The sequence below is a fragment of the Megascapheus bottae genome, chromosome 1 (genome assembly GCF_031878675.1).
Source record: "Megascapheus bottae isolate mThoBot1 chromosome 1, mThoBot2.hap1, whole genome shotgun sequence".
Lineage (NCBI taxonomy): Eukaryota > Metazoa > Chordata > Mammalia > Rodentia > Geomyidae > Megascapheus > Megascapheus bottae.
Genome location: NC_143509.1, coordinates 46,384,660 through 46,410,104, shown reverse-complemented (window position 1 = coordinate 46,410,104; position 25,445 = coordinate 46,384,660). Strand labels below are relative to the sequence as shown.

Below are 25,445 nucleotides of genomic sequence, written 5' to 3'. Positions count from 1 at the left end.
CAGACGGAAGCTCGCAGATCCATCCCATGGTCCACTGTGAGGCCACTGGTTGGGCTAAGAGCTAGTCGTGCAGCAACACATAAGTTTTATTCTAATACTTTCCAAACTTTGTACTCAAATACGCTACCTACTTACCCCCTGACCTCTCTCATTCTATTTTTCTATCTCTGGACCTCTGTTCGTCTTTCAACCCTTATACTGCATGGATCTACACTTGATGGCTATTAAGCAACACTGTATATCTAGGTGTTTAATTATTCTCTAGGCTCAGAGTGACTTAAAGACAATAGAGATTGGATTGAGAGGCTTATTGTTTTGGGTGTAAATCGCTTATCAGTTGATGTATTAGACTGGTCGGTAACTGCAAAAAGAAAGAGTGATAACACCAATAACAACTTGTGAACATCTAGAGTCTGCCAGCTACAGAGGTCTAGGTTGGTTATATCTGAAAAACTATAATTGTGTTTAGTATTAATCTTGCTCCCATTTTCAAATGGGCAGAACAAGAAACTCAAGAAAAATGTCAAATCAAGAAACAACGTCTGTAAACAGACAATGGAACAGTCACTGGCAATCCTAGAGGAGAGTCTTCCAAGTGCTGTACAAATGCAATTGATAAACATCATTAATGAAAAATGTGAAAATATAAAGAGATAAGGGAGGAAGCCATAGCTGAACAAGAGGAAACCATAAACAAGGTGATAAGTGAAAAAGAAGAAGCCATAAAGGAGGCCATAATAAAGGTTGTTCAAAGAAAGATGGATGAATTCATAGAATCCACAAATAAAAAGGTGACCGAACTCCAGCAAATGTTCAAAGAAAATAAAGCTACTGAGCTAACCACTCAAATGGAAATCAAGGAGCTAAAGAAATCCATACATGATCTAAAAGAAGAGATGCAAGGCATCAAAAATGAGCAATTAAAAGCAAGGGAGATGAAAAATAAAGCAGATAGCTTTGATAGCAGGTTAGACAATGTAGAGGAGAGAATTTCCGGGGCTGAAGATAATTTAGTTATTATAAAGAACAGAAAATGAGTCAATCCAAATCTAGGAAAAATGACAGAGCACTTCAGGAGGTCCAAGATACAATTAGGAAGCCTAATTTAAGGCTAATTGGTATTGAGGAGGGCGTGGAGAAAGAGGTCAATGGTATTGGAAATATACTTCAGGGAATAATCTCAGAGAATTTCCCAAATATCCAGAAGGGCAGGCCCATCCAGATACAAGAAGCTTTTAGAACCCCAAACAGACCTGACCAGAAAAGAACATCCCACCGCCACATCGTAATCCGAACTGGATCAATAGAAACCAAAAAAGGATCCTAAAGGCAGCCAGGGAAAAGGGTTCAGTAACCTATAAAGGAAAACCAATCAGAATAACCCCAGATTTCTCAGCAGAGACCATGCAAGCAAGAAGTGACTGGAAGCATATATGTCATGCCCTTAAGTCAAATAACTACCAACCAAGAATACTGTACCCAGCTAAGCTCTCATTCATAACTGAGGGAACAATAAAAACATTCCATTCCAGGGAAAAGCTGCAACAATATGTCGCAACAAAACCAACACTACAAAGAATTCTCAAAGATGTTCTATACATAGAAAACCAAAATAAATGCAATATAGGGAAAGAAATGGCACCTAAACAGCATACCATCTAAGGACCACAAGAACTGTCAAGACACAAGCCCTAATAAAAGCTTTTAAAAATGGTAGGAACTAATAAATATCTCTCAATCCTAACTCTCAATATCAATGGACTTAACTCTCCAATTAAACGGCATAGGCTGTCTTCAAGAGACACATCTTACCCAAAAAAACAATCATCGTTTGAAAGTGAGAGGCTGGAATAAACTCTATCAAGCTAACGGCCCCCATAAACAGGCTGGAGTTGCCATCCTCATATCAGATAAAATAGACTTCAAACTAAAATTAGTAAGAAAAGACAAAGAAGGTTACTACATACTACTAAAGGGATCTTTCCTCCAGAAAGACATAACGATCCTAAATATTTACACAGCCAATCCCGGAGCTCCGAACTTCATCAAGCCAACTTTACTTACACTGAAACCATACGTAGATGGAAATACAGTGATTGTCGGTGACTTTAACACACCACTCTCACCTATGGACAGATCAACAAGGCAAAAACTCAACAGAGAAACCTTAGAACTGAACAACTATATAGACCAACTAGATCTAACAGACATCTGCAGAATATTCCACCCAGCAACAACACAATATACGTTTTTCTCAGCAGCACATGGAACATTTTCCAAAATAGATCACATCTTAGGCCATAAAACAAACCTGGACAGATTCAGAAACACTGAAATTATGCCATGCACACTCTCAGACCACAAAGGCATCAGATTGGAACTGAACACACATCTCCACCAACGAAAACCCTGTAACTCATGGAGACTGAACAACACATTGTTGAATCACCAATGGGTCATCGAAGAGATCAGAACAGAAATCCAACAGTTTATGAAATTTAACAGTAAGGAGCACACAAAATACCAACTCCTTTGGGACACAGCAAAGGCAGTACTCAGAGGAAAATTTATAGCGCTGAGTGCCTACAACAACACGTTGGAAAAATTGCAAACCAACAAGTTAATGTCTCACCTTAAACTCCTGGAAAAAGAGCAACAAACCAACCCTAATCCCAGTAGAAGAAAGCAAATTATTAAAATCAAAGCAGAATTAAATGATTTGGAATCCAAAAAAACTATAGAAAGAATCAACAAAACAAGGAGTTGGTTCTTTGAAAGAATTAACAAAATTGACAAGCCCTTAGCAAATCTTACCAAAAAAAGAAGAGAGCATATCGAAATAAACAAAATCACAGATGAAAATGGTAATATCACAACAGAAATTATCAAGATCCAGAATATCATGAGGGAATACTTCTCAAACCTTTATGCCAACAAATTTGAGAATCTAGATGAAATGGATGAATTCCTAGCCAATATTAACATACCCACACTGAACCAAGAAGAACTAAGCCAACTCAACAGGCCTATTTCAAGCTCTGAAATAGAAATGGCAATTAGAGAACTTCCACCTAAGAAAAGCCCAGGGCCAGATGGATTCACAGCTGAATTCTATAAGGTCTTCAAAGCAGAGCTCACACCAATACTCCTCAAGCTCTTCAACAAAATTGAAAATGAAGGTTCCTTACCAAACTCATTCAATGAAGCCAGTATAAGCCTCATCCCCAAACCAGACAGAGATTCATCAAAGAAAGAGAACTAAAGAACTATCTCTTTGATGAACATCGATGCAAAACTTCTCAACAAAATCCTGGCCAACCGTCTACAACAACTCATCAAAAAAATTATACACTATGATCAAACTGGATTCATCACGGGGAGGCAAAGCCGGTTCAACATACGCAAATCCATTAATATAATTCAACACATCAACAGGAGCAAGGACAAAAATCACATGATTGTCTCAATAGACGCGGAAAAGGCATTTGACAAGATCCAACACCCCTTTATGTTAAAAGCTCTGGAGAAACTAGGAATCCATGGAACATTCCTCAATGTAATAAAGGCTGTGTATGAGAAACCTACTGCTAGTATTACACTTAATGGTGAAAATCTAAAGACATTCCCTCTAAAATCAGGAACGAGACAAGGATGCCCACGCTCTCCACTCCTCTTTAACATAGTACTAGAATTCCTAGCCAGTGCAATAAGGCAAGAAGCAAGCATAAAGGGGATCCAAATAGAGAAAGAGGAAGTAAAACTATCCCTTCTTTGCAGATGACATGATTCTGTATTTAAAGAATCCTATAGACTCTACTCCCAAGCTCCTTGAGCTGATTCAAAACTTTGGAAGAGTAGCAGGCTATAAAATCAACCCTCAAAAATCAACTGCCTTCCTTCACGCCAACAGTGAGAGGAACGAGGCAATAATCAGGAAAGAAACTCCTTTTACAATAGCCTCAAAGAAAATAAAGTACCTAGGAATTAGCTTAACTAAGAATGTAAAGGACCTTTTTGACCAAAACTTTAAAACCATAAAAAAAGGAAATTAAAGCAGAACTAAGGAAATGGAAAAACCTCCCATGCTCCTGGATTGGAAGAATCAACATTGTGAAAATGACAATCTTGCCAAGAGCTATCTACAAATTCAACGCAATAACCATCAATATCCCAATGTCATTCTTTAAAGAAATAGAAGAGGCAATCCAAAATTTCATATGGAGTAATAAAAGATCCCGTATAGCAAAAACACTTAGCAGAAAGAACAGCGCTGGAGGAATTTCAATTCCAAACTTTAGACTCTATTACAGAGCTATATTTATCAAAACAGCTTGGTACTAGCACAGGAACAGGCCTGAAGACCAATGGAATAGAACTGAGGACCCAGATATTAAACCACAGACCTATGGCCACCTAATCTTTGACAAGGGAGCCAAAAAAATAGAATGGAAGAAAGACAGCCTCTTCAACAAGTTGTGCTGGCAGAACTGGTTAAGCACCTGCAGAAAACTAAAGTTGGATCCTTCTTTGTCACCTTGCACTAGAATTAACTCCAAATGGATCAAAGACCTGGAGGTAAAAGCTGACACACTGAAAACTTTACAGGAAGGAATAGGAGATACACTAGGCCTCCTTGGCACAGGTCGAAACTTTCTTAATAAGGACCAAGAATCACAACAAATCAGAGAAAGGCTGGATAAGTGGGACTGCATTAAACTGCAGAGCTTTTGTATGGCAAAGGACATAGCTAGTAAATTAATTAGGAAGCCTACAGAGTGGGAGAAAATCTTCACCAACCAAACAACGGACAAAGGCTTCATATCTAAAATATATCAACAACTCAAAAGATTGAATCACTCCGAAACTAACCTCCGAAGTAACAACCATCCCATTAAAAAATGGGCCAAAGACTTAAAGAGAGTCTCCTCTGAAGAAGAAACAAAAATGGCCTACAGACACATGAAGAAATGCTCAACATCTCTGGTCATAAAAGAAATGCACAAAACAACTCTAAGATTCCACCTCACTCCAGTTAGAATGGCCAGGATCAGGAAAATGAATAATAACAGATGCTGGAGGGGATGTGGCCAGGAGGGATCACTACTACACTGCTGGTGGGAGTGCAAACTCGTTCAACCACTATGGAAAGCAGTGTGGCAGTGCCTCAAAAGGCTAAACATAGAACTCCCCTATGACCCAGCAATTCCACTACTTGGCATTTACCCAACCATCCAGAAACAAGGACATACTAAATCCACTAGCACAACAATGTTCATTGCAGCACTATTCACCATAGCAAAGATATGGAACCAACCTAGATGTCCCTCAGTTGATAAGTGGATCAACAAGTTGTGGTATTTGTACACAATGGAATTCTATGCCGCTGTCAGAAAGAACGACATCGCCCCATTTGTTAGGAAATGGAAAGACTTAGAAAAAATCATATTAAGTGAAGTAAGCCAGACTCAAGGGAACTTAGGCTCAATGGTTTCCCTCATTCGTCATAATCAGTAGAAACCTTGGGCTCTACTAGCAGAGATCTGAAATAGAGCAAAATCTTCATACAGAAGGCCATATAGTATGAAGCTAATTGAAAGGACCTCCAGGATATTGAAACAAAAGCCATATAATGAATGACTGTTGTCCTTAATGTACTATGTTGTCTCTCATCTCCTTTGCTGTCCCTTGGTTATCTCATATTGTTATAGTATCTCACTTTATTATCTGATATATTGAATTTATTGCATTTGGATATTTGAAATTTGATAGGGAAGGGGGGAAAACCAAGATGGGTGGGGGGTGTGGGGGGGGAGGGAAATGGGTACCAAGACATGTGAAAGGGTATCAATGTATGTGAATTAATGCACCTTCTATCTGGCAAATATCATATAACCCTTTTACTAATTACAATAAAATAATCAAACTTAGAATCATTTAAGTCAATGGTAGAGGTTGAATAGCAGTTCTTTTAGGGGAACTTAAAAAGTCACTGGTGAGTAGGTCAAAAAGAATTAATTTCTTTCTTGATGTCCCTTAATCAGACCCTCTTGAGTCTAGTTTCGACCCATGAGTTTTATGTAATCACCTAGCCCCCTGGTTGCATTCAGAAACACCAACATTGATGCTCTTTTGTTATCGTCTTATTCTGGCAAGATCTTCAACTATTCCACTGAGTATTCACATTGTGAAAATAACCATAACACAGTGACCCAGTGCTATTCATTATTCATTGAATAATTATATTTTGAGAGATTTTTATGTACAGATTCTCTGCTAAGTACTAGAAATACGTTGATGGGGTAAACAGGTTATTTCCATTCTTGTTGATCAAAGTCTTATATAAAAGATACACACTGGAAAACTTTTGTACTTAATGTCACAAGAAGAGAAAAAAAAGGTACTCACTTATTCAGGCCCACAATTTAAGAACATGTTGCTGGAGAAATTTTTCCAGAAGATCAAGCAGGTAGATAAGAAGCTCAAGACATCTGTGTATTGCAACGTCCTCGGGATAAGAACAGTTAAACACTAGGAATATCTGAAAGATGTTCTTGGCCTATTTAAGAAGAGTCTCATAACCTGAAGTTTATCTCTAAGGTGTTAGGTATGTCACAATGTAATAGAATAGTCACAGATAGATTTCAATTTGTCCCACCTGTGACATCAAGAATCCTGAGTGTTCCACTGTGACATTCCTATGTCAGAAATGTTTCCTTTTATTGTCTTCACAAAGTTGGAGGTTGTAGATATCAGTCACATAATACTAAATGGAGTTCCAAGTGATACATTTCTCCTCACTTGCTGTTAGCAAGGAAACTTCTCCTTGGTGTGCTCCAAAGGCGTTTTGCCTCTTTAGGGTTAGCTCACCTTTGTCTATTTACAAGGAGATATAGGAGATGAAGCAGGAACGTGGGGAGGCCCTTCACCAAAATGGAACTGCCCCTTCAGTTTGCTGGACATTGGGACATTGGAGGTGCTGCAGAGGCTGGCACAAATAAAGGAACAAGAGATTTGAAAGAATATGAAGAGGTTGGTTCCCCTTCAGTATATTTAGTGGCAATGAGGAGATACTAGCCACTGATACATACTGCACTGTGGAGGAACTACTCAAACTACAAATTCCAAGTAAAAATGGCAATAAAATTCTGAATCTTTTTATGTGAAATGTCCAGAAAGAGCAATTTTATATACAAAACTATTATGTAGAGAACTCAGGCCAAGATCTGAAATTAGGTTTGCCACATAGTACATAAACACTGTCATTTTACAGCCTTGTAAAACTATTCTTAAAACTACATTGGACCTGGTATGCAGGTTACACCTATTATTTGTATGCAGGTTATACCTATTATTTTCAACTACTCCCAAGGATGAGGCAGAAGGAAATAAGCCAAGAAAACAAGGCCAGTTCCAGCAAACAGTGAAAGCATTATGAGGTAGAGAGGGTCCATGGAGTCCTGATCTCTATTCCTTCCACTCTAGGGACTGTAGTTATGAATCGGCAAGTATGTAGACCTGGTCTTGAGTCATCACAGCATGTAGCAGCCAGCTTCAGTGACCAGCCCTTCAAGTAAGCCATTATGGATGGTTAGCCCAGCTAAGCTTTAAGGAAGAAAAAATGAAGGGACTGGGCAACGAATTCAATTGAGCAAATGGTCTACTTCTCATTGCCTTTTCATTCTACAGAGAGTAGGTGAAAAAAGGTTTAGGTGATATTGTGGAATAGAAGTATGAGAGAGGAAAGGAATTAGAATAGGGTTGTTTTTCTCACTCTACCATGTTAGATTATGAAATAAAATCGTTCCAGTCTATTCTTTTTTTAATCCTTAAATGAAAACTGATGAACTTTCTCTATCAACGTTGTCTGCTTGGATCAATGGGCTTTATCTTTCCTAAGTTGGCTATTCATATGTCAGAATCAACTCATTTTCCTTATAGTGGACCTGGCAAAGCCTGACGATAACTACAAATTTAGTTCTTGCCTATTCTTTTTTTTTTTTTTTTTTTTTTGCCAGTCCTGGGCTTGAGCTCAGGGCCTGAGCATTGTCCTTGGACTTTCTCAAGGCTAGAGCTCTACCACTTGAGCCTCAGCACCACTTCCGGCTTTTTTTCTATGTATGTGGTACCGAGGAATCGAACCCGGGTCTTCATGCATGCTAGGCAAGCACTTTAACCACTAGGCCAAACTCCCGGCCCGTGTTCTTGCCTATTCTTAGGCAAGAAAAAAGAAAACAATAGCTTCCAATTTAAGGTGTTCAATTGTTCAGAGGCACATTGTTAAAATTTTCAGTTTGACTAAAATAGAGCACAAATATTTATGCCTTGTTAGCAATTTACTAATAGATTTGCCTTGTTTCTAGTCACTATCTCATTGGAGTTTACCTAATTTTGTTACCAGTTTCTTCAGAATCTATTGGGAATTGGGCTAGTATTGCTTTTCTTAACCAAGAATCACTTGTTAAAGACATTTAAGAAGACATGGTAAAGACCTCTTTCTAATACATACAGCATGCTGAGTGAATAGTAAAAATATTCTATTCAAAACTAAAAGTTACTCTTCTATGCAACACACAAAATAGTGCCACAATATATCTAATTTTGCACATGGTACTAAATTGATAAAACATTAAGACTTCCAGTAAGTTTTCATGCTATTGATGAGGGAGGTGGGGAGAAAGAGGGAGAGGGAGAAGAAGAAGGAGAGGGGGAGGGGAGGGAGAAGGAGAGGGAGAGGGAGAGGAGGAGGGGAACAGGAGAAGGAGGAGAAGATCACATAAATAACATGATAAGGAACATCAATATCCTGAGGAAGAAAAAAGAAGGTACTTACCTATTTCATTAAAAGTTTTCCCAGGAGATCATGCAGGCTGGCAGGGAGCCCAAGAAGCCTCTGAACTTACGGTTGGAGGTATAACTCAGTTGGTAGAATGCCAGCCAGTGTTAGAAAGTGTCAGGTACTGAGTTCATGTCCTGACCACAAACCTAAAAAGAAAGAAAATAAACTTACAAGCAGCAATCTTCTCTGTGTCAGCATAGTTAAGTACCATTACCTTACTCTTACTCTGAAAGATGCTTAATTATGGAAAATCCATCTACACTGAATTTATCCCTGAGATGTTGGTGACTCACAAAGAATTGGAATGGTAACAGCTGCCACTGAATTCTAGCAGCAGTGACATCAAGAATCCTGAGAGTTCCATTGTGACATCCTCAGGTCAGAAATGTGTTTATCACCATCTTTGAGTATGTGGACAGCAGTAGATATTATGCTCACAGAAATATACCAAGTTTAAGAAAAGACATTTTCCCCCTCAGTTACTATTAGCAAGGATAACTCAACGTGTGTTTCATCTTCCTAGCCTGTCTAGGGTGAGCTCAACTTTGCCTATTCACAAGATGATGGTAGAGTCATCAGTCAGCAGAGAAGGCAGAGTTCTGACAGAAAAGAATTGCCTATTCACTTCAGGAGGTTCTTCAGGGGTCAGGTAAAAAAATATTTTGTGACATCAGTTGAATACTATGCCTTCTTATCATTGGAAAGTACTTCCAGGCATGAGGTATAAGACATGCATAAATACTATACTGTGGAGGAATCCTCAAACATGACAACAAATGAAAAAAGTCAAATATAAATGCATACATCACCACCATTACTCTATTTTTAAAATGACAAAACAGCACAGAAGTATAAGCAAAACCAAATAGGTGTCTACCTGGGGCTACAGGTAAGAATGGTGATTTGCTACAATAAGCACAGGGTCACCTTACGGAATGAGTAAAATCTCTCAAATTGAATTGGAGCTGGCACTAGTGCTCAAGAGGCTGAGATCTGAGAATTGGGGTTTAAAGGCAGCCCAAGCCAAAAATGGAGTGAGATTCTTTTCTTCAAATAACCATCAAAAAGCTAAAAGTGGAGCTGTGGCTCAAAAGTGTTTAGAGCATTAGTCTAGAGGGACGACAGCACCCAGATGCTGAGTTCAAACCCCAGGACTGGCATAAAGAACAAAAAGTGTGCCCCTCTATACATTATCCTGACAATAAAGAACAAAAAGTGAAAATTGAATTAAACCTACCATGATAGAGTGTAAATATAGTCCTAGCTATGCCAAAAACTGAGGTAGTAGGAATCACTTTGAGACCAGGTGTTCTAGGCCAGTCTAGGAACATATAGGATACTATACTTGAACAAACAGAAAACAACACTATTGTATGCCTCACCCAGGCTGGACAGACCCTTTGAAGGCACTGCAGGTAACACTCTTGATCTTTCTCCCTTCCAGCCCAGGGACTACAAGTATGAGTCTTCAAGTCTTTAATGTACAGGTCTTGCTTTCAGTCATCACAACATATATCAGCCAGCATCAGTAACAAGCACTTTAAGTGCATCATTATGAGCATTTAGCCTAGTTAAACATTCAAATGAGAGGAGCAGCCCAGGAAACATCCGACAGCCAGAGTCTGGAAAGCCACAAAAATATCTATCCAACAATACCTGCCTTGAATTTTGGACCCATAAACTTATGAGAGAATAGATGTTTCAAGCTGCTAAGATTTAGTTAAGTTGCCACACCGCAGTAGAGGCCAGATGAAGGGATAAATGGGAGAGTAGAAAAGAAGCTTAGAATTACTTATCATGGCAGCTGGGAGTCCGGGTCTCACTATTTCTGGTAACATTTCAATTTTTGCTTTGTAAAACTCTCTGGCATAAATATATTACAGAGACAGCACAACATGAAATTATAAACAGCCTATTTCAGAGTGTTGCAAATTATACCAACATTTCATGTGTTTCTTTGATGAGTAAACGACAAGAGAAAAGAAGACGGTTATAAGGAAACTGGATTAACCATAATTCAAAATGCACTGTGTGAACTTGGGCTGGCTTAATAAAAGCAAACTACAGAAAACAAATGACTTTGCTTATTGCCAATGTTCATTTTTTAGCTCAAATTTTCCAAATTATTAATTTACTTTATTGTTATTACAGTGGTGATGTGGAGAGGAATTCCAGTTACATGAGTCAGGTAATGAGTACGTTTCCTTTCACAGTGTCTTGTCTCCTCACTCTCTCCCAGTCCCTCCCTCCTGTCTCTACCCAAGAGTTGTATAATTTACTTTCATCAGGGATCAGTGAGCTCCATCGCTGCACTTTTTTCACCTTTTCATCCTACACTGTCCAGTGGAGACTCTTAGTCTTCTCGCAGTCCTCCTCAAAGTGCTCCCCAGGCCCAGCTGCCCCCCATAGCCAGATTCCAACCCCAGAATACCTTTTAAATGAGATGTTTTAAACATCTGTAAAAAGCCCTGAAAATAACATTATTTTATTCTTCCTAATGGCTATGGGGGGCAGCTGGGCCTGGGGAGCACTTTGAGGAGGACTGCGAGAAGACTAAGAGTTCCTCACCCCCGGAGGGTTTCCACAGGCCGCTCCCAGGTGAAAGCAGGGCCTGCTTTTGCCCAGGCCTTGCAGGCCCGACCCGTCCGGCCTCCCTCGAAGGTCCTGGCGGCGTCTGCCCTGCGGACCCACAGTTGGCCTCGCTACCTGACCAGGCGCCTCGGCCTCTGGCTCCTAGCGAAGTGTTTCAGGTCCCCGTGCCCGTGGACACCCGGCCGGCCTGCCACTGCTCCTGCGGCCTGGACCACTGGCTGCCCACTGCTGGGCCTCTCAGCCGGCCAGGGGCAGTACCTGGACCTCATGAAGGGTGCCAGCAAGCTGTCCCACCAGGAGCAGCCGACCCCGGGCCCCTCCAGGAGTTCTGTCTTCTCATACAACGGCCACCAACAAGACGGGCGCTCTGGCCAAGATGGCGGCCCGCGCCGGCCAAGATGGCGGGGCCCGCCTGACCCCAGGCTCCCGTCATGAAGGACGGCTTTGGGGCCCCTGCTGTGTGTTTGCTGGAACCCTGCAATCCGCTCCATGGTAACCTGGGGCAAAGACAGCCTTCACGGTGTCTACCATGAGCCTACCTGTGTGGTCCTTCACAGAAAACCGCATCGTGGCTGGAGACGGTGGCCACAAGGCCGTGGCCTTTGACCCCTGCAGCACGCGGCGTGCGTGCGTGAGTCTCTGTGGCCTTTGACCCGCAGCGCTGTGGGTGGGGTTGGCGTGTGGACCTTGAGGAGGCCCTCTGCGCACGCGTCACACTCGAGGGCTGGCCTCAGGGGCCCGCGAGCTCCCTTGCAGCCAAGCGTGCTAGTCGGCCTTGGCAACGTGCAAGCACCAGCGCCAGTGTAGCCTGGGCAATGTCTGCCCGGGCCGCTGAGCGTGCTGCGGACACTGGCACAGCAGACGACATGCGCAGTGCTCTGCCCCAGTCCAACCGCCTGGATCCTGCCAAGGTGCCCCTGCTGGAGCCCCTGGTGTGCCACTCAGACACGCAGTGAGTCAGTGGTAGAGGGAATCTCCTCCTGACCTGACCCCTCCCCACGTGGCACCGCGGTGTGAAGCTGTGGATGAAGAGGTCCCCGCCCCACGCTCGCAGACAGGACCCTCACCACCGGCCTTAGGACTAAACATGATGGAGACTACTAAGGTTAGCACTTTATCTTTATCCAAAATATTAACTATGAAAAATCAGCTCAAGCTAAGGGGAATAAAGGAAGTGAAGATAAACTCAAGCTGCATAAGAAGTCTTCAAATTTGGTTATTTACAAATATATGGATTTCATCATATGAGATAATCATCAATGCGTTAAACAGTTTAAGATTGCTTCTCTTTCTAGACAGTATATTTAATAGCAGGGTTCAAAGTTTTTATAAGATATTTCAAAAATAGAAGAAAGAAAATGTAAGAGATGAGATATAAATGACATATTTTGAAGAAGGAGTTGGGAAAAGGGAAAATGCTTTTTGATTTAAAAGAACTTTTGAGTAGTTTTCCTAACTAGGTTGTTAAAAAAATTTTAAAAGACAAATTTCAGAATACTGAAGAGACAAGAGTATATCTTGAGAATGCATATGTGTGTGTGTGTTTTTGTAGACATGTATATCTAGATGGAAATCAAGATAGAGATAGATAAAGTGGATAAGACAAATTCTGCTTGTGATTAAATTGACTAAACATTTATCAGTTTTTCTAAGATCAAGATTAATAGAGTGATGAGAAACTAACCACCAGTTCTCTGTCTATAAAAATGATGCTACAAAGAAATTATTTGTGTATTATTGGCCATGTCAAGCTTTTGACCACTTGAAAAGTAGAGTCTAAATTAAAACAGGATTCAATTAGGTGTCTGTCTGTCTCAAGGTCTTTTTAACCTACTTACAGCAAAGTAGGTGAAACTATATTGCTCATTGTTTCTATGTATTTCTGTTCCCCAAGTATGAAGACCTTCTAGGATAAAAACTGAAGAAAACAATACACTAAGCTGGTTCCCTCTAAACGAATGATATTACAGCAAGTAAGTTATGTCCATGTATTCTTAATGGCAATGAGTACCTACAATGATGACAATTTTAATTAATATGCAAAGTGTTATATAAAATGGAAATCATAAGCCAGGAGCTGGTGACCTAGCTTCTCAGGAGGAGCTAGGTTCAAAGCCAGCCCAGGCACAAAAAGTCCATGTCACTCTTATCTCCACTTAACCACCAGAAAGCCCAGAGTGGTGCTGTGGCTTAAGTGGTAGACTGGTAGCCTTGAGCTGAAGAGCTCAAGGGACACAGCGCCCAGGCCCAGAGTTCACCCCAAGACCAACAAAAAATAAAAATAAATAAATAAATGAAAATTATTACATTATGTAAACAGTTATCATTTGAAAGGTTTTTTGTTTGTTTTTAAACTATGGTCAGTTTTTAAGTTTCTGGCCATTGCAGATTTAATCCTCTGGCACATTTTCAGTCAGGCCCACACAGTGGGATGGTTCTTTCTGTAGTGGTGATATAAAGGGCTAGTTTCTTATGAAGAGTAGCCATTATTATAATTTTCCCTTTGTCCTATAGCTACCCACCAATTCACAACTGACACTAATGCTTCTCCCACCCCCAGGGCCCACCCAGCCTGCCTGGCTAGACCACCAATCAGTTGCACACGCCCTAACATGTTCCTAACAGAGGGGCCCTTTAGTTGTCATTTTATCTTCACACACTGCAATTAAGATAACAGAAATGGTTCCCTGGATGCACTAAGCAGAGGAAAACCAGTCTCTCTCAAGTGCATTCCTGACCCAGCATCACCTTGCAAATTCATACTGATAACTCCCCAGAATCTTCAGCTGTCTTTGGGCAATGAGAGGGGCATCCGGCCCCTCTAATCTGTGCATGGCAAAAGCATGAGAATAGGGGTAAGTCCCTTTTCTTCTGTCAAACCTAATTGATTTTCTGCTCCAAGATCCCCAAATCACAAACTCTGACTCGTGCAGAGGCTGTAGCTATAAGGTTCAGGCTAAAAAGGTATTTAAGGATGGCAGGCTAGGGAATGCCCACCTGAAAGGGAAGACCTGAGGACGATTACTGTTGATCACCCCTGGGAAATCGCTGAGGGACCCTAGCCATTCGGAATCCAAACAGCTCATGTAAGTTCAACATCGGAAATCATTTCACAGAAAATGAGACTGGTGTCTATTGGGATTTCGCCTGAGCCTAACAACTGAGACAAGTCAGCAGCTAAACCTGTGAGGCCTTTCCCCACTTAAAGGACTACTGAAAGCAGCAGAGCCCAACATTGTTACAACACGCTATTATATATAGAGAGTGCAATATATAAAACAGGACTTCAAAATTTCTATGTATAAGTTTATTAGCCTCTGACACTTAATGGCTGCATTGAATATTTCACTTGTTCAACTGGTTTTTCCCAGTTGTAAATTAGAAGAAAGTCATCAGTCTTCCAATTTTTCCAATCAACTCTCTGCATTTAATCCTCAAATTTTCTATAACTACTTTTTTTTTTGTCACTGGTGGGGCTTGAATTCTGGGCTTGGGTGCTGTCTCTGAGCTCTTCAGCCCTACCCCTGGAACATCAGCACCACTTCGCTCAGCCTCCTGAGTAGCTGGGATTACAGGCATGAACCACTGCGCCCAGCTAACCATTCTTTTTTTAGTATCTGTTTTGCCCCAGTCCTATATAGTCATCAAGAGTGTAGAGCTTGTAGAAATGTCCAGTATCCATAATTTTTTTTGCCTGCCCTGGGGCTTGAACTCAGGGCTTGGGCCCTGTCCCTGAGCCTTTGTACTCAAGACTAATGCTTTACCACTTGAGACACAATGCTTCTTCTGGGTTTTTCTGACTACTTTATTAGAAATAAGTCCAATGGACTTTATTGCTTGGATTGGCTTCAGAATGCAACCCTCAGATCTCAGTCCCCACTGGTACCTGGCTTCCAGAATCCTTTTTTAAAAAAAGAAAATGGGATTAGAATCTAAAAGACAGATTTAACTAGGCATAGGATCCTAAGCACTAGCGGGGCTCTTTTCTCCTTGGATCTAAGAACACTATTTTTCTGCTGAATTAGTCCTCTTGTTAGGAACCCAAAGCTGACATCTGTTTCCCTATGACTCCTGCTGTCAAATGTTGCTTAGCCAGTGGTTATTTTTTCCCAGGGCATGGCATTGGTTCATCAATTTAACAGAAAGTTTTCATGACTAGGAAGTGCAGAGCTAGGAAAAATGAGAGCAAGCAATGATTCCCCTTAAGCAAATGAAGCAGATGGTAATATAAACAGGTGGAAAAGCTGAGGAGATACAAAATATGCCTAAGGAATGGACAATTTTGGCTTTATGTGCCTGGGTGGCGTATTTCCCATAGTGTTGTTGGAATGGGGAAAATACCTAAAACTCTTATATTGATGTGATTAACATTTGGATAAATAGCTTATTTGTCATAAATAAGTTGTGAATTTAGAGATAAATAATTTCATTCTTGGAGTTTTCATGATCACATTCAGTCACCACCTATACAGTCATACCAAGCCTGGCTTCCAGTTCAAATAGCTAATATCCATGAGAACTGGGGAAACTGTTTTAGAGTAGCAGAGGAATGCACATCTCATTGATAAGACAATCTGAGAAGGTGGAAGGCAGTGAAGAGAAAGGACAATATAGGTGAATGCTCACTTCCTAGAGGAAAGAAATGGTTGTCTGGTACCCGACCAGGGCCAGGCAACCATGTGGGGTAGGAGTGATCCAGTAGATTGAAGTGCAGGGAGTCCTGGCTGAAGGCAAAGCATTTCAAGAGGGCTATGACTTAATTGTAAGTCACTCATTTTCTGCATTGTAGATAAAGATAAATAGAAATAGGAAAGCGATAAAACACCAATACCTTATAATAAAAGTGAGTGCTACAATAAAGGTAAACAATTATCTTGAGAAATGTGTGTGGTTATGCATGTGTATATTATATTAAAATACAAGTTTTCTTACTTAGATAACTTTCAACAAGTTTGAAAACTGTAGGTACAAGGGACAGTGGTATGGTTATTTCCAGCAATGTGGAGGGAGCATCATGTTAGGGAAAACTGTTCTTGGGGCTGGGCATTGGGACTGACCAGGAGCCAAGGTTGCTTTGAGTAGGCACAGAAGCAATGACGTGAACATCCACAAGAGGGAGCAAGCAGCGCATACAAGACTTGGATGGAGGGTCTACCATCCCTAACACTGGAGCATGGCCTGGTGGAGAAGTGAGATTCTATTGCTTGTAGGTCAAAAAAAAAAAAAAAAAAGCTGGGAAGGGGTTGGGGTTGATGGGAGGACAAGTAAGCTGCTGAATTTTGACATTAGCTATAAATGCTGACACAGACTGAATAAAAGTTCATGATGTTGGTGATGATCCCTTGGGATACAAGAAGAAAGCTTGTATTTTGTTCTCTACTTTTCTGTTTCCTTTACAAGCTTTTCAGTCCTATGAAATTGTTTTTATTCTGATGAAAGCAGGACAACAGCATCTTGTCATTGAGACTTCCTCCCCTGCTTGGCAGTCCTTGGGAAATGGGTGGTAGGAGACCTAGACCTATCTTGGAAAGGCCATGATGAGAAAACTTAGTTAAGAAGTGTTCATGATCCCTAGTTATTTAATTCTATGGCCCAAGAAAAAAAAATCTGTATTTACCATAGCCTCAGCTTCTTTTGAAAGCCAAGGTCTGTGTTTCAGTCATCTCAGAATACCTAGCACAGCATCTCACACACACAAAGTGATCAGGAACTGAAGATTAGAATTTGTATTATACACTTTTGGCAACTTCAGAACCAGGAGTGTAGTACACAATGTGTTTGCCTTCTTGAAAATTAGTGAGTACATGGAGAATAAAGCCTGTGCAAAAGTTTAACATAAAGTTGTCTTTTCTGAAATAAGCCAGGAGAGGGCAGCTTAGCAACATCCTCTCTTAGTGCTGAAGCAACCATGGCAGAAAAAGGATAAACAGGCCAGGTTGTTTTGCAAGATTAGGAAATGCAGTAAAACAGAGACACAGAGCATGAAAGCCCGATGTGGGATTTCCATATCTGCAGAGTAATCCCCAAAGCTTCCTTGTAGGATAAAACCCTTGTCACAGAGTAGAGTTTTGCTTTAGGCACCCTTCAGGGTCCATAGGGAACAGGACAAGAACTGCCAGTCTCATACCATGATTTCTGCCACTGGGTGGAATAGATCCAAGAAATTCACAGCATCTGGAAATAATAGGGAACTAAGACAGTCAGAGGTTCTGATTGATACTAGTTACATGGCCTCTAGACAGACAACCTCTCTCTGCCTTTAGTTTTCCCATATGTAAACTGAGAAGTGGGACAAAATAATTTTTAACTTTCTTATCCATTTCTAACCCCAATTCTGTGTCTGCCCTCAATTATTGGAGAAGTATCAAGAAATCCAATGAAACAGATGATTTGGCTTTAACTGTGTGAAGCCAAGTCCATTGTCCCTAGAGTTCCCAGAGGGGCGAGAAGAGTTGTAATTGAACAAGAACCAACAGTAGGAGCCAAAAAAATAAAGAGGAAGATGAGAGAGATTAGCAGGGATCAATGAGGAAAGAGAAGTCCACCATCCCCAAAATAGCCCTCTGCCAACTCTGTCATCTGCTATATGAGTTGTATATTGAGTTCACCTCTTCCCACCAATATCTAAATCAAACCTCTTATCCAGCCATAAATCTAGAAAACAATTCAGAAAATTAATTCACATAAAAGGCTAATGGATAGCCAGGTGCGGTGGTTCATGCCTGTAATCTTAGCTACTCAAGAGGCTGAGATCTGAGCATCACAGTTCAAAGCCAGCCTGGGCACTAAAGGTTGATACTCCTATTTCCAGTTAACCATTAGTAAACTCAAGGCAGTAGCCTTGAGCTGAAGAGCTCAGGGACAGTGTCTAGTCCGAGTTTAAGCCCCATGACCACCAAAAAAATGCTAATGGTATCCAAATTGTAATGTGTTATGGCTCCAAGACAATTATATGTAAAGAGAAAAGAGATGTTTTTCCCTTTGTGCCTGTCCTAGAGCTTGAACTCAAGGCCTGGGCACTGTTCCTAAACTTTTTTGCTTAATCTTAGCATTCTACTACCAAACCAAACCTTACTTTCAGCATTTTTGGGTGGTTAATTGAGTCTCATGGACTTTCCTCCTATACTAGGCTTCCCCTGTGATCCTCAGATCTCAGCCTTCTCAGTAGCTACTATCAGCTGACACACATCTGAAAAGATGATTTTCTAATGGAGGAATTTCAGTATCAATCTGTTGCCTTTCTGAGGAAGAGCTTGTCCCAGACTTCTAGCCTATACCCCTGTATGCCCAAGGTAAGGAAAGATGCCAGCCTTCCTACTTGCCTGCCTAGCTAGACCATGCCCCTGATAGAGACCTCTCACCTCCTGTGTGATTGGAGGACTCACTGGATGTCACCCTTTGATTTAGGATTGACTATCTCAGTAGCAACAATAAAACCTGGCCTACTCTCACAATGCTTTTAGTGACCAAACATGTTGTCTGACCTACTTCTCAAGTCTTGTTTTACAGGATGAAAGGATTATGATGACCATTGTAAGGAGAAATTTGGGCATGTATGTCTAAGGCCTTGGGAGTAGTCCATGATCTTCTTTTACTTTTCTGTCTTCCATGACACCAGTTCTCATTTTATTATTTTTTATTTAAATAAAAAAGGTTTTCTTTTTTGCAAAATGTCCAAAAAAAGACATTAGCACGATTCTTCCTTTTGTACTCGGGAATTTGTAAAACTTGAAGGCACTTTAGAGAATGTCTAGATGAATCTGTAGGTAGTGTTGATTAATCTTGTCTCTTCCTTTACTCAGTATCTAAACGAACTATTAGCATGTCTAACCTATTGCATCTCGAAATGAACCCCAAGAATACTTAATCATTCTTCATTCCTACCCCAAACACTGTCTCTGTCATCCAAACTAAATCCAGAGCATAAGTTTTCCAGAAAGCCACAAGCTCCTTCCAAGCCTTTGGGACTTAGGAAATGAAGTAGGCACTGGGGCTGGCTGCAGAAGGTACTAGAATGGACAGGTTTTAAGCCAACTAGCTTAATTAGCCACAAACATTTAAGGGAGAACATGCATTTGTTTTGTCTTGGCTCCCCTTCTTTTTCTCAGAGGTTCTTAGACTCCTAAGTTATCTTCTTGCTTTTACTTTCTTTCCTATAATTACTTTTTCACAAAGCAACAAGTAGCATTAAATAAAAAAAATTACATTAGCGAAGTCCCACAGCCAGTATCCTCCAGTGGATTCAAAGCATGACCTTCAAGGCTGTGATCTGGCTTCTATCTGAGTCTCTAACTTCATCTCCTAGCTTCATTTTTCTCTCTGCTTTATCTATCCCATGCAAGTTCTTTTACATTGCAACTGCCTGGTCCTTGGTTGGAAGTCCTTATTGAGAGAATTCATTCTGGTCTTTTCCTCAGAGAGCCTTCTACCTACCAACATGCATTGTATTTTGCTTTTATTGTATAAATCTACAAATTGACATGTTTATTGTTTGTCTTCATCTTTGGGATTTTGTATGCGCAATTCACTGCCATATAATTGGCATCAAAAATAATACAGCTTAATCCTACTTATTGCGGTACAACTTTGAGTGAAGGAAACTAAGATTCCTAAAGGGGAGGGCATGTAAGAAGTAGACACAAGACTCAGGTTTTCTAATAGGCCTGTGAAGTATCCTCTGCTCTCATTTCCTGCCGAACATTAGGCAAAACAAGGTTGCTTTCCAATATAAACCCCCAAATTGAGGTAAGTTAACACCAGAGTACACTATAGCCTGAATGTTCATTTCTTGTGATTTTAAATTTGTTGACTGTTGGGAGTGAAGGGAATCAAAGAGATTATGTCCTGAGATTTTTTTCTTGCAAACAAGGAACTCAAGGACCAGAGAGAACGTGTGACAGCCAGTTGTGGCAGAAGCAAACTAGAACTCATGTCCATGCTCCATGCAGGCACTCTTATTCTCACTGCTTAATACTGAATGTCTATGTTTGCTTACATATGGTATTATTTCTAACTAAGAAAAATTTCTACTCATATTAGAAGGTAATCTCCCCAAATATACATTCCATGAGGGAGATAGAAATCTATACACAGGTCAGATGAGCTCAGCACTGAAGCAGTCTATACTATCCCAAGGAGTTTATGTCCTGGCTGCAGACTATGGCAGGAGATCTCTCTGGATCAGGGGAAGATGAGGCATTTCCCTTTGCCCACGCTACTACTTTCTATATACCTGCTCTCAGTTTCTCAGTTTTTTTCCTGAGAAGTGAGAGGAATATACTCTGAATTACCAGATGGGCAGATGGTTTGTGAATCATGAATGATAGGAGAAAGGTGTCTGGATGACCCCGGTGGAAGACAGTTCCATTGCAACTGCAGACCGCTTTCCCATTCAGCCTTTGGGACTTGGAAAATAGACTTTGGAGTTCACTTTAGAAGCTTCAGTTTGCAGACTTAAGTGCTTAAATGCAAAGCCACTCTGAAAGAAAAATTTTGTACCCCTTTCTCCTCTTTCCTCTTTCTAACTTGATCTACGGTTCAAAGAAACCATAAAAACTAAAAGATTGAAAACAAAACACAACAAAACCCCATAAGTCATCTCATCCATAGCCTCTGTATTTCAGCAGAAATACAGAAGTACAAAAGTCAGAACTTGCTATTCCCCAGTAGGTACTCACACAGCTCCAACTCAGGAGTTATTTTTGGTAAGAAATTGCTGAGGAAAGAAGAAAGGAAAGGTGAGAGATAAAAGCTATGCCTAGAGGCTGAGACTGTGGTAGATTTTGGATCAGCAGAATGAGAAGGGAGGAAGAAAAGCAGAGAATTCAAGAAAGGGCTCCACTGAACCAGAGTGAAGTCAGAACATAATTGGGGAAAGGAAAAGAGAAATATGGATATGAGGAGCGGGAAAAGACTCAAGAAGGACTGAGAGAGAAATATGCTTTGGAAAGAAACTTAGCAAATGAGAGAGGAAAGAAGAGACAGTAGAAGAGTAGACGTATTGAAGTAGAGGAACAAGAGTCAGGAGGGATGAGAAAGTAGATCCTAGAGCATAGAGCAAGAGGGGGAGGCTGTTACTTGTTATTAAGCTCTTGTTTGAATAAAATCTCTCCTATTCCATAGAGCAGCCCTGGGTAGAGTTCATGTCTAGGCCCGGGTAGAGTTCATAAGAGATTAGGAAAGCTGGGCTAATAGAGCCATGAAATCCTCATGAGGAGCCAGGGAAGGTTCCACTATATAGAGAGCAGATGACCTGTATTTCCAATGGTTTGATTTCATGGTTCTAGACTTATTGCTCTCCCAGACCATTCTAACATGTAAGTTGCTTTTTCATGTTTTGCTTGGCTAAGTCCTTACTCTGCTTTTGCTCTTTGCCTTAACTTCCAGACATAAAAAGGAATGGTGTCCTTAGTCATTTAAGGTGCCTTACCGATTGTAGTAGTTCCTCAAATCCATTCCTGTATAGTAGCTTACGTTTTTGCTTGCTCATTTGCTTTTACACTGGGTTCTCTCTTGCTATTACTTTGGATCTAGTTTTGGTGAGCATTTTAATTCATGGTGCATGACTATTGCATTATTGGATATGCTTTCTGCTTTACTCAGTTTCTGAAGATGTAGCATTCTGATTAGCTACTATTGACTTGCATTTTTGTGTGTATGCATGTACATGCACCAGAGCCTCCCATTTTTTTGTTTTTTGCCCAAGTCTGGCATTCTACAACTTGACAGAGATCTTCACTTTTTTTTTCTTTTTGGCTTACCCATAGATAAGAATCTCATTGACTTTCTTGCTCAGACTTTGAACTGTGATGTTCAGATCTCATCCTCCTGAGTAGCTAGGATTGCAGATGTCAATTACTGGCATTTGGATCCTTTACAGCTCATAAAATGTCACTTCTTGAAGAGTCTATAGAACTCATCTGATCTATTCCAGGAAATTAGCTGATCTTTCTTTGGTAGGAAATGGTTGTGTTGCCCCCGCCAAGCTCTTAGAACTGGAAAGCTTTGAGTATTGCTCTAGACAGCAATACTCAATATGACTACAGATAGAATTCCAGGACAGGTTTTGTTAAACTTCAGATCACTTGACAAAGGGTCTTTTGATCCTTTTCTAACGCAGATGCAAACAACAATGGTCAACTATGTCCAGAAAGACTGAATGTTTCTATGTCTATTCTGGATACTCTTGATCTAGACCAGTTCTTACTGTCTAGAGTTGTGTAGAAAGAAGTCTGGCTTTAGAATGTAAATGACTGGTCTGTATTCCAACTGTACAGAAAGTGAGCCAAAGCAGAGCACCTTAAGAATACAAGCTTCTACTTGCTAAGAAAGGATGGAAATTGAGAGCCAAACATATTTTCTCCCCTGTTATAGAAAGTAAGTTTCGGGGCTGGGAGTTTGGCCTAGTGGTAGAGTGCTTGCCTAGCATGCATGAAGACCTGGGTTTGATTCCTCAGTACCATACACATAGAAAAAAGCCAGAAATGGTGCTGAGGCTCAAGTGGTAGAGCTCTAGCCTTGAGAAAAGTCCAAGGACAGTGCTCAAGCCCTGAGCTCAAGCCCAGGACTGGCAAAAAAAAAAAAGAAAAGAAAAAAGAAAAAGGAAAAGGAAAAAAAGAAAGTAAGTTTCTTTAGAATCTAACACATGTTCTGTAAGGGCTTTTAAGGAGGAAATAAGAATAAGAGAATATAATCAGTCCTTCTAAGCTCCATCATTTATTCTCCAATCTGTTTTTGGAGGAATGAGTCACAATCTCTTCTTTCATATACTTGCATTTGCTTGGGGCCCCTAAAGTAGTTAGCATGATGATGAGTGGTGTACATTCATGTAAAACACATCTACGTATGATAATGTGTTTGCTCTTCAAGGGCTGTGTCAGTCTCTTTCTTTGCAACCGAATGCATACATCTATGGTTATAATTAGGGAATATGTATGTCCATTGCACTGAGTGAAAATAAAAGACTGCATAAATAGTGCAGCAGGTGTAATTGTATGTCCCCTGTGTGCGCACATTTTTTTTTTCTTTAAGCCACTTTAGATTGTGTTGCCTCCCCTTCATGTCTGTGATTGATTTTGCCAGCCTAATGGTGCGTAAAAGCACTGGTGAGATCTGGGGGCGCCTCCTAGGCTGACGTCAGAGAGACAGTTTAAAAGGGGGGAAGACGGTGGAGAGTGCAGAAGCCTCTGTAGGAGACGCGAGGTTCCCAGACACTGCTGCCGCCTGCAGATAGGATCCGCGCACAGAGTGTGACCACCGCTCTCCAGTCGGGTTCCTCCAGTGCTGACACCATGCTGTCCGGCCGCCTGCAGTGCGCGCTAGCCGCGCTCTCTATCATCCTGGCCCTGGGCAGTGTCACCGGCGCACCCTCGGACCCCAGGCTCCGTCAGTTCCTGCAGAAGTCTCTGGCGGCTGCTGCAGGAAAGCAGGTAAAGAAACTTCCTGGACGACTTTCCCAACCCTCCCTAGCAGGCTCCCCTCCCGCTGAGTTTGAACTTGACAGGTGTGTTTATTTGAAAAGAATGTCAGTACTTTCCAGAGTCCTCCAGCTCTCAAACCTCCCAGAGAAACTTTTTCAGTCCCAAATTGCCTTTGTCCCTCTTTCTTTTCTGATCGATGCAGAAGATCACAGTTCAGGTGAGTTTTTTCCCCCGACGTTCCAGAAAATTTGGGAATCCGGAGATTGAGCACAAAGCTCTGTCTTGGGTGCTGCCCAGGAGAGGTGCTGACCTGGGTGCTGAAATGGGATATTCCTTCCTTCCTGACGGGGTGAGGGTTAAGAGGCACTAGCAAAGGAAGCGAATGTATTTGTGATTACTTTGTGAAAACGGTAAGAATGATTCCTCACCTTCTAGCTCATGATGTGCACTTTCTAAAATCCTGTTTGCAGACTTCTCTTTTTCTCTCTCAACAGAAGCATAGCCCTTGCAGCAATATTTGCCCTTTTGAAACCTTTAAATTATTTAGTGATTTGTAGAAACTACTATTGTTTTAACCTTAACTGATTTTAAGTGCCCCAAAAATGCAGTTGTGAAAACCATGGTTCAATTGTGACTCCAGCTCTTTCTCTAACTGGGCTTTTCCATTTCTTCTTTTCTATCCTCCTCCTCTCTGTCTTTCTCTTTCCTTTCTGCCCCATACAGGAACTGGCCAAGTACTTCCTGGCAGAGCTGCTTTCTGAGCCCAACCAGACTGAGAATGATGCCCTGGAACCTGAAGATCTGCCCCAGGCTGCTGAGCAGGATGAGATGAGGCTGGAGCTGCAGAGATCTGCAAACTCAAACCCAGCGATGGCACCCCGAGAACGCAAAGCTGGCTGCAAGAATTTCTTCTGGAAGACATTCACATCCTGTTAGCCCTACTAATTATAAATGTCTACATCAGCCCTCCAATCCCTCTCCTCCAAACCCCATCTCTCTCTCTTCCCTGGATCTCCCAAGCCCTCCGCATTAGAAATTGACCCTTGCATTAGAAATTGAAATTGAAAACTGTAAATATAAAATAAAATTATGAAATTATGGAAAATCGGTGACTTGATTTCTTATTGACTAAATCATTCTGTTCAACAATATGTCATGAACTTGAGTTGTGGTTTTAATAACCTTGCTTCAGATATGCACACACTCCAATTCTCATAGATCTCTATTTAAAATTTTTTGGTAGCAATATAGATTATGTTTCAAATGATAACTTAGAATCTGGGTCATTTTCAGTTGAAACCACTTCATTTTACTGCATCAATTTAAACTCAAAATCAACTATAATTATTGGAAGGGGTTGCAGCAAACATAGCTACATAGTAAATACACTTAATATATTGAGTTGTCAAAATGATTTCTGGGAGGCAGATTGAAATTCAGCAAGTTGATATGTAAGTTATATAAAATATTTTTAAATGGCAGGAAAATCAATTTACAGATTGAAAAAAGAAACTGGTTAAGGTACCTAAAATAAACTGTTAACATTTGAAATTTGTTTTTTGTTTGTAAACATTTACTCACAGAAACAGCAGTGGTTG

General features: G+C 40.9%; 1 protein-coding gene and 1 long non-coding RNA gene across 11 annotated transcripts in view; one reads left to right on the top strand and one right to left on the bottom strand.

Annotated features, from left to right (window-relative positions):
- LOC150069090 (uncharacterized) overlaps window positions 1-12,062 on the bottom strand; it is a 100,043-nt gene extending 87,981 nt beyond the window's left edge. For 5 of the 9 annotated variants that reach the window (XR_016537400.1, XR_016537399.1, XR_016537407.1 and 2 more), the window contains exons 1-3: window positions 9,062-9,138; window positions 8,831-8,982; window positions 6,868-6,985 (exon numbers count right to left, since the gene is read on the bottom strand). This is a non-coding gene — a long non-coding RNA (uncharacterized LOC150069090). Of the gene's footprint in view, window positions 1-6,405; window positions 6,506-6,867; window positions 6,986-8,830; window positions 8,983-9,061; window positions 9,139-11,404; window positions 11,454-11,686; window positions 11,745-11,967 lie in introns of those variants that run through there. The other 4 variants (XR_016537401.1, XR_016537398.1, XR_016537404.1 and 1 more) reach the window with 4 other exon arrangements.
- Window positions 12,063-12,265: 203 nt separating this feature from the next.
- Window positions 12,266-24,932, top strand: Sst (somatostatin). 2 transcript variants are annotated; one of them, XM_090331703.1, is made up of 4 exons: window positions 12,266-12,533; window positions 13,323-13,401; window positions 23,657-23,856; window positions 24,571-24,932. In XM_090331703.1, exons 3-4 carry the CDS (start codon window positions 23,719-23,721, stop codon window positions 24,781-24,783), a joined length of 351 nt encoding a protein of 116 aa, XP_090187829.1. In that variant the 5' UTR covers window positions 12,266-12,533; window positions 13,323-13,401; window positions 23,657-23,718; the 3' UTR covers window positions 24,784-24,932. The 2 variants fall into 2 exon arrangements, with proteins under 2 accessions (XP_090187829.1, XP_090187821.1); XM_090331695.1 differs by having other exon boundaries at window positions 12,267-12,533; window positions 23,510-23,856.
- The last annotated feature ends 513 nt before the right edge of the window (window positions 24,933-25,445 follow it).

What these genes read in the sequence shown, in the direction of transcription:
- Sst (XM_090331703.1), top strand. Translation starts at nt 23,719, where the DNA reads ATGCTGTCCGGCCGCCTGCAGTGCGCGCTAGCCGCGCTCTCTATCATC. An exon ending in CGGCTGCTGCAGGAAAGCAG is followed by an intron (nt 23,857 to 24,570) that starts GTAAAGAAACTT and finishes TGCCCCATACAG; the next exon opens with GAACTGGCCAAGTACTTCCT.